This window comes from Danio rerio, chromosome 12 (genome assembly GCF_052040795.2).
Source record: "Danio rerio strain M-AB ecotype USA chromosome 12, GRCz13ab, whole genome shotgun sequence".
Classification (NCBI taxonomy): domain Eukaryota; kingdom Metazoa; phylum Chordata; class Actinopteri; order Cypriniformes; family Danionidae; genus Danio; species Danio rerio.
Genome location: NC_141032.1, coordinates 34011831 through 34028087, shown reverse-complemented (window position 1 = coordinate 34028087; position 16257 = coordinate 34011831). Strand labels below are relative to the sequence as shown.

The 16257-nt window shown below is 36.2% G+C and overlaps 1 protein-coding gene and 1 long non-coding RNA gene across 18 annotated transcripts in view; both read right to left on the bottom strand.

Annotated features, from left to right (window-relative positions):
* Positions 1–16257, bottom strand: part of dnmbp (dynamin binding protein) — a 75105-nt gene that overhangs the window by 25740 nt on the left and 33108 nt on the right. For 6 of the 17 annotated variants that reach the window (XR_015503208.1, XR_015503209.1, XR_015503210.1 and 3 more), the window contains exon 1: positions 8183–9947. Coding sequence is in view for 2 of the 6 variants with exons in the window: in XM_087274416.1 (XP_087130542.1) it covers positions 8183–9794 (1612 nt within the window). In the remaining 4 variants the exon portion in view is untranslated. 17 annotated transcript variants of the gene reach the window in all.
* Positions 1663–4572, bottom strand: LOC141376824 (uncharacterized). The gene is made up of 2 exons (XR_015504293.1): positions 4462–4572; positions 1663–4132 (listed from the first exon to the last, which is right to left on the bottom strand). It is a non-coding gene; the product is annotated as an uncharacterized LOC141376824 (long non-coding RNA).

Here is a 16257-nt window from a genome sequence, read left to right as displayed (position 1 = left end):
AACTTAAAAAAAAAAAAAAAAACAAGTAATCATCTTTGAATATTGTTATAGTGTTATATTATAGTGTTGAGCAGGTACAAATGTAAAGTCATTTCAGTTCCACCATAAAAATGAGAAAGTTAATTAATTGTGTGTGTTTTAAGGCCAGTGACTGTGTAAGCATTTTAAATGAGCTTAAAGTTTTTACGCACAAGGAATTATTGCATTTGGTAGCTTTAACAACAGTTATTTTTATTTAATAAATGTATATAATCAAGACAATACAACTTTATTGTTCGTTTGATTATTATTACTGCATTTATCTATGCTGGCAACTAGTCTATTATATTTATATCGGCAGATTAACTCCTCAACAAAATCTTCCATTCAATATAAATTTATAATTTCAAAATAGAGCTATTTAAGTTATTTGGTGAAATATCACAATATAAAGTGCAGTAAATAAAAATATCGTAATGTACGTTTTCTTATACTGTGCAGCCCTATAAGTGTTAATTCCAACTTTTAAATACAGGCTTATAATTAAGATATTGGCTGTTTACTACCATTTACAAAGTATGAACTTACTTTACATCTCTAATCTTACCCAATGCCTAAACCTAACTACTACCTTACTATTTTAATGGTTTACTAATAGCAAGAACTATCACAAAATACTTAACACTTAACATGTAACACTAGTTTTCAGAGATCTCATACCTTTGGCCCTGACTCTATAAAAAGCTACAAAATAAAACATAGGACCATGAAAGTCAATAAATAATAGCCAACATTTCACTGTTCACGCTCCATAAACCACTAGTACTGTTAAATCTAAACAGACCAACCCAACTATACATGGTTCTCACACACAAATCAAAGAAGCATAAACCAGCATACACAATGCCTTCTCTCACAAACACCTTTACTCCACAAACCTGACACTGATGTGCAAATCATAATAATCATTCCTGCTTATATACAGCAAATGCTCTCTTTCTTCAAGAGTTCCAGTGTAAGCAGTTAGAAAGAAAAGACAGGGCCTCTAAGACATCACCCACCTGTTACCCCCCAAACTCTTCACATCTTCACTGCCACACACAAATACACAGCAGAGGTCAAAGGCGGTGTGCTTCTCTAAAGCCAAGCAGAATCACTGGAATACAACTCCATTCTGTCCTCACATTACATCTGAATGCATGGGAACCTGAACCATTTAAACACAACTGACTGAGCACAGAGACAGTCACTCACATGCCAAAGCCTGGAGCTGGAGCTTTGATGGTGTTAAACACACTAGAATGGCTGTCTGATTTAGAAAAGTCTACTCCGTGTTTTTGGAGTAACCGGCTGTTCGGGGCCCGGCTCCTCCTCACTGAGGCTGAATTCCATCATGATCTTGAGGATCTCTCAATGCCAAGACCTCTTCGCCTTTCATCACTCTTAATCTCTTTCGGTTTAAAGTGGGAGTCTTTGTTAAGGTGTACCAGGCGAGCAGGTGGGCATCCATTTCAATAGTGGGCATTAATTCAAATGTGCATCAATTAATGATTATTATAGCTAACTATAATAGTTAAAGCATATTGTAAAAATAAACAATAATAAAAATAATAATAATGACATAATGAAAAACAAAGGCTTCTAGATTAAGCTTATTTTACCAAAATAAAACATGACCCTGCCTTGATTTTTTATTATTTAATTAGGACAGTAAGGGCTGACATTGCTTAGACAACAGTTTAGTCACTTAACAGAAATAATGTAGAGTATAGAATATAAAGTCATGGTGCTGTGGAAAAAGAATTATTATTGTGTATGACTCCCATGAGCTCAGAGGACTGCATCCATACATCTCTACAATGACTCAAATAACTCATTAATAAAGTCATCTGGAATAGAAAAGAAAGCGCTCTTGTAGGACTCCCAAAGTTCATCAAGATTCTTTGGATTTATCTTCAATGCCTCCTCCATCATCTTAACCAAGACATGCTCAATAATGTTCATGTCTGATGACTGGGCTGGCCAATCCTGGAGCATCTTGAACTTCTTTGCTTTCAGGAACTTTGATGTGGAGGCTGAAGTATGAAAAGGAGCGCTATCCTGCTGAAGAATTTGCCCTTTTCTGTGGTTTGTAATGTAATGGGCAGCACAAATGTCTTGATACCTCAGGCTGTTGATGTTGTCTCCACTCTGCAGATCTAGCGCACGTCCCCATTCTGAATGAAACCCCGAACCATGATTTTTTCTTCACCAAACTTGACTGATTTCTGTAAGAATCTTGGGTCCATGCAAGTTCCAAAAGCTCTTCTGTAGTGTTTGTGATCATTGGCATGCAGTTGAGCAGATGAAATATAGAAGTCATTAATTGTCGTTTACAATTAGACTTTTGTCAGGTAGTGTATAATAATAAATAATAATAACAATAATCACAACAACGACAAATTATTAAATACATAAGTGAAATTAATAGAATTATTAATATGTTAACTATTTTATGTTTTTATCAATTTGTAAAAGTTTTAAATTCTAAAAATATAACACTCTGATGGTGGACTCTCTGAAATACTACTCTTTCAAAAAACTATCAGCAAAGTCAAACAAGTCATTTTGCAAGGACAAATGCGCTACAGAGTAAGCTAATCCATTTTATCACTCTGAAAATGAAACGATAGCGCTGTTATTCATGTGAAACTAAGGGGTGTTTTATGACTGTGCTGAGCTGTTTTGTCCCTTTCTAAGGTCACATGAATTATCAACACAAAGTTCACATGAGACCGCCCATTTACCAGGGATACCTTTCACAGCTTGTGAGTAAATGTGAGAGCGAGACACACGTAGTATGTGAGTGAAAACATTCTGCATGTTTTCGCAAGCCACAAATATCCAGGCTTTTTGACAGATTTACAGCACCAGTCAGAATTAAAAACTAAGTAAAGCTGAATAGGTTTACATGGCTTGGAAAATGACAGAATGTTGCACTCAAATCTTATAAGGCTTACTGCTGAAATCCTGCATATGTAAAAATGAAACAGTAATTTGATTTCAAACATATTACGTATAAACAAAAACAAGGCCAAAACTCATTGCAAAAGAGTCGCAAACGCACTCTCAGTCTCACTCTGGTATAGAAATCTGCGTCAATGAAACCATTTTGTGTTGTTGTAGAAAAGGCTGCTGGTTCACATTCCAGCTTTCTGTGTGGGATATGACACACCCGTAAAAAAACGTGAGCAAGCTTTCCATTAACCAGTCCACATCCTGTCTTACTCATGCTTATTTCAAAACACCTTACTTGGAAATTTAAATAAAGACTAAAATTGTTTGCTAATAAATGTGAAAACAAATGAATTTTCCGTACACATTTTCCTAGCATCTAAAAACCAATGAGCTGGAATGTCAGATGAAGGCCTGGAAGATGACTCAAAAGTGATTCTCATGTGCATTTTGTCAGTAAAGCTGGATCTACTTAAGCTCCAGCATGAAGCAAAAGAGCTATATTATCTTGACAAACTACAAAAAAATTTAAATCAAATTTGATTTAATCAGTCGATAATGACATTGAGATAATCGTTCTGTGATAAAGATAGCTGTTTGACTTGCTTCTCTTTGAACTACGGCTCTGTGTAGTAAATGATGCAAGTGAAGTTACACAGTACACATATAATAACAAAGTTTTACTTCAAACTCACTTCACAATGTGCTTGACAATCACAGCTTTGTTCAATCACAGTCAGTACCTGATTGGGAGACTACATGGGAAAGCTAGGTTGCTGCCAGAAGTAGTGTTAATGGGGTCAGCAGGGAGTGCTCAACCTGCGGTCTGTGTGGGTCCTAACGCCCCAGTATATTGATGGGGACTCTATACTGCTCAGTGAGCGCCGTCTTTCAGATGAGACATTAAACCGAGGTCCTGACTCTCTGTCCTTCGGTCATCCTGGCCAAATTTGCTCACTGGCCTCTGTCCAACATGGCCTCCTTATCATGCCCATATCATAAATGGCTTTAACACTCTCCTCTCCACCAATCAGCTGGTGTGCCGTCTGGTGCAATATGGCTGCTGTCGCATCTTCCAGGTGGATGCTGTACATTGGTGGTGGTTAAAGAGATTCCCCCAAAAAAGTTGTGTAAAGCACTTTGAGTGTCCAGAAAAGCGCTATATAAACGTAAGGAATTATTATTATTATTAAATAAAAAACCTTTAAAAACTATAGTGAACTAAATGTATGCACAACAGTCTGTCCAGGTGAGTGATCAAATATGAACTATAAATACAGAAGTTTTAAACAAATATTTTTGTAAGGATGATTAATAAACCATATAGAGTTTAGCAACTGGGAAAATAGTAATTGCAATAGTAAATAGAGGTTTACATGGAAATAAGAAGATTAAGACATGTTTCCAATTAAGACTGTGGTCTCAAACTTAATTCCTGGAGGGCCGTAAGCTCTGCATAGTTTAGCTCCAACCTCCTCGAACTCATACCTGCTTAATAGACTCTATAGTCTTGAACACCTTGGTTATTTGGATTAGCTGTGTTTGATTAGAGTTGGAGCAAAACTTTGCAGAGCAGCAGCCCTCCATCAAGTTTGAGACCTACGATTTAAGTCCAACAAGACACGATTTAAGTAAATTGAATTACATTTTTGAAATTTAAGACATTTCAAGACTTTTTAAAACCCTGCCAACACCTTGAAAAAAACATATAAATGTCACTTATAGATGTTAAACCTCTTAAATTGGTACATGTTAACACAAACCCATGAAAATGAATACAAATTGTGTATTATTATTTATCCCAGACCAGTTTAAAACTTGGAAATGTTACTTTGTAAAGAAACATTACATGCCTCTGCACATACAGTCCTGCAGTTTTATCTGTTAAAATCCTTTAAGGCTTGTTTGAAAAATGGCCAACATTTTGATATGATAATATCATCACATAGGAAATTAGATTAAACACTGCTAATTTCCCCTCACTAATACGAATAAGTGTTTCTCTGCATTATTCAATATAAAACCATCAAACCATATAATTTCCAAACAAAGCATTTTTAAAACATGTAATCCACCAATTACCCATTACAAAGTGCCTTGTTTAACAAAGCAATGTGCAGTAAAATGCTCTTAAAATGCTTTTAAACCTCTGCCACTTCACAAGCCACTTCAGATCAAAACAAACCATTTTTGACCTTAATTAAATGCTTAGCTTGTAACAAGGAGGGAGATTTAAGGCATGAGCATTTAAAGCACACATTAATTGTACAAAAGAGTCATTACATGTCAAAACTCAAAGAGTTTTTCATGTCATGACCCCTTTAACAAATACACCACCATGAGCAAGCCTACCATCTCACAGTTTAATCAAACACACCTGCATAAACACTGTACAACCAATGTGCAGTCAACACATATAATATCATCAAAATCTAAACTGTATCTTGACTAATTTTAGCATTATGCTTGCATTTCAGCTTCACAAAACCACTGTTTTCCCACAGAAGTCCTGATTCACCAAATCTGATAAGATCACGCTTATGACTCAATGTGCATACTGGCATAGTCCAAGTCATGTAGTCATACTTAATCCCCCCAACAGGCAGAGATTAGTATTATAAAGATATGCTCTAATTGCATCCATCCTAACACTTATGTCCTTTTATTAAGAGGCCCACTAGGACGAAGCACAATGCTAGTGCACAAAATGAAAGATGTGATATATGGCTACAGTAACAGCCCTCCCTCTACAGTTACACAAAGAAGAGATTTATTACTATCATAGATACTGATGCCAACTGTTCATTGACACATCTGTGCTGTTCCAGACATGAAGGGACATGAAGGGGTCCAGAAATGCGCTTGAGTGCTGATAAACTAAGGCCTTGTTTCTGAAGTAGTCATCTGATTCTGAGGCCCATTGACTTTTCCACATGAAATTACTATTTAGGTTTGGATTTTGTTGATATTTTGTAAAGATCTCATTTACATGACCACTCGAAGTACTACTGAATAAACTATGCCATTTAACATGGCTTATAAACGAGCATGAAAACACTATCATAGGAAATATATGATGCATTTTAGTATATATAAAAGCCAAATATGTATTGTTTTAGTGCACTTTCTTTCCATAGCTGTATCAATGGATCTATTAAAATATACAATCAATTGCATTTTTGACTACCTCTGGAAATGGCCAAAAGTGAAAAAGCTCAAAACGTTTTACAGTCCTTGTAATTGGACTGACCAAAAAGTTAATACCATGTATAAATGGTGCCCTAAGAGAACAGTACTTTCAGTAACTTGGCAAAAAAAAAAAAAAACACAGATCATGGGGGGGTAAATATTCAAAGCACAAGTTAAAAATTCATCAAGTCAACGGCAAAGCAATGATGTTTAGCACCAGGCATTAATATAGCATTTGTTTTGAGAGTTTGCATGAGAGCTCCTGACCTACATTAACTAGCTAATTCCATCCTCAGCCCATGACTTGAGGCTTTTGTCTGCCAAGCTGGCCCTTGACTTAATGTTGTACAAACGTTGTGTGAGGGTTGGCTGAAGGTTTTCACCTAATCCCCTTCCAGACCATTGGCATGAGCATCTGCACAAGGATTACAAAGACTAGCAACAGGCGACTTAATTTATAAAAGGCACATCAACACACTTCAATATTGTAATTCCATATTCTGCAGAGAAGTATCATTATGTTGATACGTATATATACAAAAGGACAACTAAAGTTTTTAACATAATTATTTTTTATAATGTTTTCAAAGACCATCTTCAGGTGTAGTGTAGACTTCACATTTCTTAGCAATTTCCTAAACTCTCTGAATAAACATGTACAACTGTATTGTCCAACAACATTTACAAATCAAGGAAAGGTTAGCCAAAATAGAGTGGGAGTCTAAAAGTCTAAATAAGATAACCCCAGACTATGAGTCAGGCTGGTTCCTCTTCATAGTTCCCTAAACTCAACAATAAGAGGTCTTTGAAGGCTATATGGATTGGGGAGGGTACTGGTACCAAGCACATCCTAGTCCCAGAGATTTCCCTTGGAGTCTCTTTTCCTCCTCCTCCTCCACACTGAGGTGCTGACTGGAGCACTAGGCTACAGAGGATTACCCGGGGCTGAACTGACCACCTGCTCTGTGTTAGATATGACACAAGCCAGACGAATCTCCCACTGAGACACCCACTGCAGGGACTCATCACCGACTGCTGACAGTAATAACAAACAAAGACACCTTATGCTAAAAACTAATTACACTGAAAAGGCTTTTAAAACCATTCTTCAATGTCAAAAGTGAACAGTACTGATATGCAATGGCCAACAGTCATGTTAAAGATACATCTCTATCATTGCATTAAAAAATAAAAACCACAAACCAACTGACTTTTGCAAACAATCTAGTCAACTGCTAATTTTTAGGCAATTTTTCAGCAATTTAAGTGTTTATTAGTAGCAGTAGTGGAATATAACTTTAATAGATAAAAATAACCAGTTTATGACATAAACTTGCCATGTTAGGTACAAAGGAAAAAACTAATATCCAATTATGAAATTGTTATAAAATGAAGCAACCTTAAACATCCAAATATTATTTTTGAGGCCCATGTAAAATCTGATGCAAAACATTAAATTCTTGGCTTTGCTTGAAATATTTATTTGCACTGTTGTTCTTATCCTTTGTCTGGAGTAACAGTGTCCAACACTAGTGGTTGTCAAAAAAACTAAGGAGGCCTGGAAAGGGAGGGAGAGTGAGTGCTAAAGAGATGGTGGGTCGACAACAAAATTCAGAAAAGTAATTCAACTTGTTGGACCAGTTTCTCACTCCCTGCAAGTTTCCATGTTCACATTAAGAGAAAAAAAAAAACATGTGAAACTCAGCACAACACTAGCAGCTTCAATGGGCAGTCTCAAAGACATGCATACCTATGCATTAACGCAGTGACAGCATAATCAGCACCTTTGGCATTTCCTGAATTGATTTGGAGATATCCAATAGCAGAGCTCTATGCAAGGTCAAAGGCTAGCTACAAACACTTGATATCCACATGGACATTACTACAGTTGTTAGATGACTCATTTATTTACATCAACCAAACACAACTCCACTCACCACTCCAGTGTGCATATTGCCTTCTAGCATCACATATTTATTTTCATGGTACTTGAGGTGCGGGTGGTACTCATGTGCTTTACCTTGTTTCTTTTTCCTGTTGGTAGCAAACTCTGACTTCCTGAGAGAGCTGGGTGCAGTCTTCCTATAGATGCTGTTCCTGTCCAGTGAACCCACGTAAAAAGGTTTTCGTCTCTGACCTTCCACATCCAGTTTGTCTGAACCTCTGCGATCCCTGTACTGGTCCTTGTAGTCATAACAGTCAAGTTCACCAGAATCTTCATATGGCTGCCTCTCCTTCGGTGTCTTCTTATAGCGATAAACATCCTTTTCCCATTCCTTGTAGCTTCTTTCACTCCGGTCAGTGCTGTAGCCGTCTTGTTTATATTCTAGTGAATTGGACCTTACATCTTTGTAACGCTCTCTGCTTTTATGGTCATAATGATCACTCTCACAACCCTTGTCATCATAGCAGTCTTTAACACCACTATCATAACGTTCATCTTTCCAGTAGTTTCTATCCTCATTTTCTTTGCAATACCTTTGATCAGACTGATTTTTTTCTCTGTAATCATACCGATCTCTTGGTTTGAGGTCATAGTGGTTGCCTTTCTTACGCTCGTACCATTCCTTGTCATCAACTTTATAGTATTCCTTTTCTCCTGTCCTTTCTCTATGGTCACAGTAGTCATCCTTCCTAAAGTCACTCTTAATCTTCTCTTTTTCTTTGTAATCATAGTATTCTCCTTTCCTTTGTGCAAGCCGATCATAGTCCCTTCGATCAAGTGAGTCTCTTTCATTATACTGATAGCAGTCACCTCTCTTACGACGTTCCTCACAGTAACTACGATCATAGCGGTCTCTGTCATCACTCTGGTTTTTATTTCTACGATCACAATGGTCATAATGGTAACTGTCTCTGGAGTCATAGTGGTCTGTTTCTCTATATCTGTACCTGTCCCTTCTCCTGTCATCATAATTTTCTTGATATTTACTATCATAGTGCTTGTCTCTGCGGTCATAACGATCATACTTGTCCAGTTCTTTATGATCATAGTAATCCCGACCCCTACGATCACTATTTCTGTAATTATCTAGCTCCTTATCATAGCTGTCCCGGTTTTCACGGTCAAAGCTGCATGTATACCGATCTCTGCGGCTGTAAGGTTCTCTGCCTTCATAGTACTCATCTGATTCCCAAGAAGGGTTCTGGGACACAAGGTCGGGACGTTCTTTACTCCTTGGACTCTGTGCAAAATCTCTGTGGTCAGAGTAATCCAGTTCTTCTTGATGTTGATAAAAACAGTTATTGCCTGTCCATTCCTGTGGCTTCCTTGGCTCCTGGTAGACTGCTTCAGGAGACTGATAGAAGAATTGTTGGGGAGGGACATCGCGGTAAGGATTCTTGTCCCAGTCCTCATATTCCCAGCATTGTTGACGGTAGCCATTGGCTTGTCCGAGGTAGGCCTGGTGCTCCCAGTGTCCAGGTGAGGGTCTGAAGTCCTGTGGGCATATAACTGGCTGTGGCTGAATCTGCTGCTGCTGAAAATGCAGTATTTGCATGCATCGCTCCTTCTCCCAGCTTTCACTCACCAACTCCTCCACACTCTTACCTCTCTTGGGAGGAAGCCTATTGAAGTCCCAGGGCACTGGGGCAAATGGCATGGGGTGTCCCAAGATCACCTGTCCCTTCATTATGGTTACAAAGTCCACAAACAGGGCAAGCTGTGTTAGCTTACCCAGATTTCACATTCCAGGTCCATATGTAGAGGAATCCACCTGTCAGTCATGCTCAAACTCTTGGTCTCGCTCAAACTCTCTGTATCCGATGGCTGACTAAACAGGACTGTCTGGTTCAGACCTGAGAAACTCAACCTCTCTCTCTCTGCCTGTCTCTCCGCCTACCCAGCCAATAGGAGGAAGAGAGGGAAGGAGGTGGGGGAGGGAAGAAGCAACAACAGAGAGGAGGAAAAGGGGAGGCATTTAGGGTTAATCATTGAACGTAGTCACATGAATGGATTACAAGGAGGCTGTGATTGGCTGGAGTCTCTGTTTGCAAGAAAACACAGGCTGAACTTCACAAAAGAGGAGGGAGTATTATCCTCCTTCATTCCACAAACTTCTTTGAGGTGTTTTTAAAGTCTCTGTTGCTTACAAGCAAAGCTGTATCTCCCTCTTGAGGACTCTTTTTAGAGTAGTGTCCAACTTAAATAAAGATCTTGAAGCACTATTTCACAGTTTGCTAGTGGTTTAACAACTTAAGCAGGTGTTTATGCTTACAGAAAAAAAAACTAACAAAGTTCCATCAAAACGGGATCACGGCATTATCTGTTCCAACTTGCTCAACCATACCTGTTTTAGAGTAGCAAGTTTCCCATGAATTTCATAATCTTTCATGTTTCAACAAGATGACATGGGAAAATTTGACACTGTGATTATTTCAGAGAGCACCGTGCACTGAAGAGTGCCTGCATACTCTACAATGAGCCATTGTTAAAGGCTGGCCCTCGTTTCACAGACTAGGGCATCTTTTCATGCAGGAAGAAAAAAAAAGCATGCTATTCATGAGCTTCAGTATAGTATATCACTCCACTCAACAAAGACAAAACAGTACACAGTACTATGATTTTCTATGTGCACACAGTGCTGAGAATGTGCCACTAAATACAAATCTTAGTAATGTGAAAACAGTAAACAGAAAACAAGAAAAGGTATTTTGCTACAGCCACTTAATGGATTAAAGTTAATACTATTGTACAATCTAGGGTCTAAAAGAAATCGAGAATAAGGAATTCTGTGGGCCCGATTGCATGTCCTCTCTTCTTTATAAACCTGGGTATTATGATAATCAGTGGCTAAGATCTCACAGTTCTTTACATGGGGCAGACCGAAACTGCATGTTGTTTTTCAGATCAGGGACATCAGGAGCAACATTCCTCTTGTGTAATGGACTTGTTTTACTTTGTTTACACAAGTATAAAACCCATTGCAACTGCACAGACCTTTCTTTCAAATGTGTTGTACTGAGTTAAAACAATCAATGCATTTCCTAAATCTGCACAATAACATAACTGTTATTAACATTTTTGCTTGAGTTTAAAAAGAAAAAAATACAAACAAATGCAAAAAGAAAATGCAAAGTGTGAAAGACAAAAGTAAGTCTTTAGGAATTTGGACATTAGTAAGTTCTTTAAAAAAACTGTTTACCCAAAAAAGAAATGTTTGTCATTATGTATACACTATTTTGCTGTTCTAAATAATCTTGACTTTCATTCCTCAGTTGAAAACAAAATATGATATTCTGAAGAAAGCTGGAAATCATTGACTTTTAGTCTTTTCAACTATGTAAGTAAATGGTTACAGGTTTTCAGCTTTTTCATAAATATTTGGAACCAGTTGAGGGTGAGTAAATGGTGAGAAATTTAAATTTTAGGTGAACTATGCCTTTAACATCCCGGGTATCTCATTAAGGACAAATGCAAGCCTGATGATCAAAAGCATTTGCGATCACTGTGCCTCAATGAGTGCCCATTTCACACATTTTGATCAGCCCAGATCTATCAAAGTACACAAAAGGACTCCAAAAAGTAATTACAGCAACGAAGCATTTAAAAGCATGCTTGTGACAGAGGAAACACAGGTCTAGCACGCCACTCTTCTCATCTATGTTATTAGAACAGCCCTTCATCCAATCTCTCACAGCCTTTCCAGCAGGCGATGGGATCATGCAGCTCCTTAAAGAGCCTTCTGTTAACCTGAATAGGCTTTGTGCATGAGACAGGCACAGAAAAGCTGGGAGCTGGAGATTAGAACCAGAACACAAATTAGCTCCTGATGCTTTTTATGAGCACCAAAACACATCCCAATTAGAACAAGGATTTTATATGTGACAAAAGAAGGCTAAAATTGGACACTCATAAGCATTAATAAGCCTGTCAGAAACAAAATATTAACTGTCTTCCATCCAACAGCATGACTATGGAAAAGACTGTTCCCAGAAAGAGAATGATACTTGAGAAATATAAGATCCTGTAGGTCTTCAAAATGACCCAAAACCTTCTCTTTCTTTCTTTTTCTTTAATTCTTTCTTTTTCCTAATATGCCTTAAATTTTATCTAACCTATTCATAAGCTTTAATCAATCCATAATACTCTTTATTTTTTTTTATTCCAGAAAAGATAAGGAAATAAGAAACTTGTCTCCCCCTCCTTAAGAAAATTGCTGTTCAGCAAGCCTGGCTCAATAGCTGATAGGCTCTCAACTCCCTGCACTACAACAATAAATAACCATTGTTTCCACCCTCCCTACTGAGAAACACACCCTGTTATGATAAATGTGGAAACACTCAGACAGACAGACATACCTAAATGCATAAAGAGAAACTTACGAGGAAATTGAGCTACCATTATGACACACAATGACTGAATTTGACATGCATTGCTGTAGTCATATGAAATAAACAACCAATTAATTATCAAATTATAACCTGGATTATCAAATTATAGTGCATTAACACACACGCGCGCGCGAAAAAGAAAAAGTCTGAAGTTTTCATGTTTTTAAAGTCTCTTCTGCTCATCAAGGCTGCATTTATTTGTTTAAAATAAAACAAAAACATGAAAAAGTGTTTTTTATACAAATATAGTCCAGTGTAACAGTCTTTCACAAACAAACATATATTGCTTATTTAGTGCTATATTATGATCAATTTGTATTGGTGCTCAGTCATTATCATATTGGATTTATTTTTATCAATGTTTAAAACAGTTGTACTGCTTCATATATTAGCAGAAACAGTAATATACTTTAGTTTTCAAGAATGTTTGATAAATAGAAAGTTAAAAATACCAACAATTTGGGCACACGGATCACAACACACAATTCGGAATGCACATGACCCACGGATTAATAACTGTTTTGAACTTGTAGGTTAATCCAACATTATAACAATTGCAGAGAGATCGCCTCCCGCGTTATTCAAATCACGTGTATGAAAGCATTTTTGCTTCCCTGTAAAATATAAGATGACAGAAAAAGTTGTGGTGGGACCTACCTAAATGCTTTCTTACGTTATTAATTAAATATGTTTTCTGTCAGTGTTTTTTAGTCTGCATTAATGCATGCAGTGTAAAGCTGCACAATTAAACATTAAAAGATCGTGATCTCAATTTAAACCTGCACAACATTAATGATAAATGTTAATTACTTGCATGAATAAGAAATGATAATGATTTGCATAGGTTTATTAATCCTTTCGAAGTGCTGGGTGTATGATAGAGAAAGATTCAATATTTACACTTTTTCACTTAGTTACAAACAATTAAATTACACAGAAGTACTGGAATAACAGTTTATGCTTCAGATATAAACGCTGATGTTTATGGTAAAGATTAAAATCACTCTGATGCTGTTAAATGTTGTAGCAATTGTATTGTGTAACCAATGTGTGGCGACAAACAACCAACAAAATTATGTCACTAAATAGGTATTCCAAATTGATCCACCTATAATGAAACATGGTTCAATGTGTGAATTATGTTCGAAATAAGTTGTAGATGATGTTAAATTTTTATATTTAGCATTATTAGCAACAGTAGCAAAGATCATTTTTCATATTGAATATGTTTCTTTTTTTCAGCTGGTTCTTTCTTGAATTTTATTTTTGTTAAAATTACAGGTTCTAAGTTATGTTTGTTAAAATCACTCATTTTTGTAGTAATCTTTTTGTATAAATGAAAAGCAATTGACATTTGTCTCCTCTCCTTTTTGCTCATCTGAAAAATGGTCCGATCTGTGACTTAAAAAACGTATGTGATCAGAACTATGAGATTTGTGATCTGTTACACCACCATCACCACCGTTTATTTAAATAATTAACTTTATTTATTGTCAATAATACACATACGTATAAACAATTATAACAAAATTAAAAAAAAAATAAAAATTTAGATTTTTTTAGGCAATAAATTGTTTTGTACAAAACATTTTAAAATAATAAAGAGAAGAAAATCTAAAAGTATGGTTTAAAACTTAAGTAGATTCAACTACATACAAAACAATTCTGCACATATCCACTGTAGTTAGTCAAAGACATGTAGGCATTACAGAAAACAAGTGGTATTCACCAAGACTTGGGCAGTACTCCAAACCAAAGACATGCATCACTGTGTCTATTAATCACTTCTAAACAGCCTCTGAAAAAAACTTCTTAAACCAAAACACCTTCCAAGTTTTGAATTTAATTCCTTGACCATTACTTTTGAAAATACATGGATGTGCCTATACAAAGCAGTTATACTTATCAAACCATGGTGTGTACACAGCTGTGTGCAAACAGTGACACATAATGTCACATGCACAAAGTAATAGCATTAAACAGAAATAGATTGCTTTTAAAACTATAATACAACAAACCGAGAAATGATAAAAAAATCATGTCAGATCAAGTCTTACCTGAAACTTGTGTAGTTCTGGTTCTAAAAGCATGGCTAAGAAGTGCTGTGAAATGCATCACAGGTTGCACTATAGAGCTCCAGATTCTGGCTCTAAAACTACTGCTGCTCATGATCTCCAAAGAGACAGGACTTTACCAAAAATCACAGGGATTTTGGGAGTGAAGAGACATGCAGAGAAAATTGTAGAAATAGAGAGCAAGAAAAACAGAGGAAAAAACAGGGGCACAAAGAGGCCACCGCTCTCATACTATAGCTTTAGAATGTACTTCATATGTATGTGGGAAAAGTACAGCCAACAGGACTAAGATTCCACACATCTACAAAATACCCACGTTAAAGCAATTATAAGATGATACTAATCATATGCCAAAATTCAATATATCCTGATAATGATAATGAATGGCATTAATATTATAGGCACTTTAAAATACAGTGGATCATTGTTTTATTCTTTAAACTTTTAGAGAGCTCTTTAAAAATATACATATTGTTGCATTGGCAGAGGTGATCATCACAGCACCAAATGCTAAGAGACTTTATAGGCAGTTTATTTTCAATCATTAACATTTTCATATGTTAAGCTGTCCTTCAACACAGAAAATTCAGTGACGTTTTAAAGTTCTTTTGTTCATTAACTCTGTAGAGGAACGTTCTATTTAACATCAGTTAATGTAACTAAAGTCAATGCAATGTAAAATAAAGCATCTATTATTTTACGTAGTCAATTTCTTAATGCCATTATAATAAAGTCATAATAATTTATAAAATGGAGTAAATAATAAAATTCTGTGTTTTACTATTAGCACAGTAACTAGTAAATCTGTCTTTTTCTTACTGTTGATTTGAATCTATTAAGTGACATTTAGTAATGATGCTTCATAAAAACTTTATCTTTTGAATTTTATAATTCTTTTACAATTCAATTAGTTTGAAACATTTGTTTATTTTGGACATGCATATACAATAAAACAGTAAATGAAGTATTTCTTTGGTTATTATACCTGTTAAAAGACAATTTTAAGTCAAATTAATTCAATATTGTGATAATACCATACACTGTGATAAAAGCTTCAGCAATTAATTGTAACAAGAATACTTGATACCCTCTTAAAGCTAGATGATAGATTTTAAAATAATATCTATGCATACATTAAATTGTCTAATTGTTCAATCATACATACTAAAACATCCATCACAAAATGTCTGGGTTTTTTTTCCAAATAATTTCACAACTTTACAGTGAATCATGGCCACAACAGCTCACATCAGACTTGAACAACTGCTGTAAAAAGAGATGATACTCCCATTGCCACTGTCTACTGAAGCCTTCCACTCGAAGACACAAAGTGGTTTCTTTCCTATGTGTTAATATTCCCTATGTCTAGGTGTGTTCTATTCCCTGGTTAGGTGTGAAGGTCAAGCAGAGACCATCTATTGGAAAGTGCTGCATATCACATAATGAGTGAACAGAGGTTTATAAATTCCTCTTTCAGACTGTTATATAGTTGACAATTATAAGAAAATGAGGCAAATCAGTCAGAGCATATTGATATACATGGCTTAGCAGGAAAGAAGCAATGTTGACACACATGGTGTAGAGAATTTCAACATAAATAAAAGTTGTGTGTACGACACACCCAGTACAGTGAACTTTGTCTCAGATGGCAGTTATCAAAAGCATTCTTCTGAAACACACATATAGC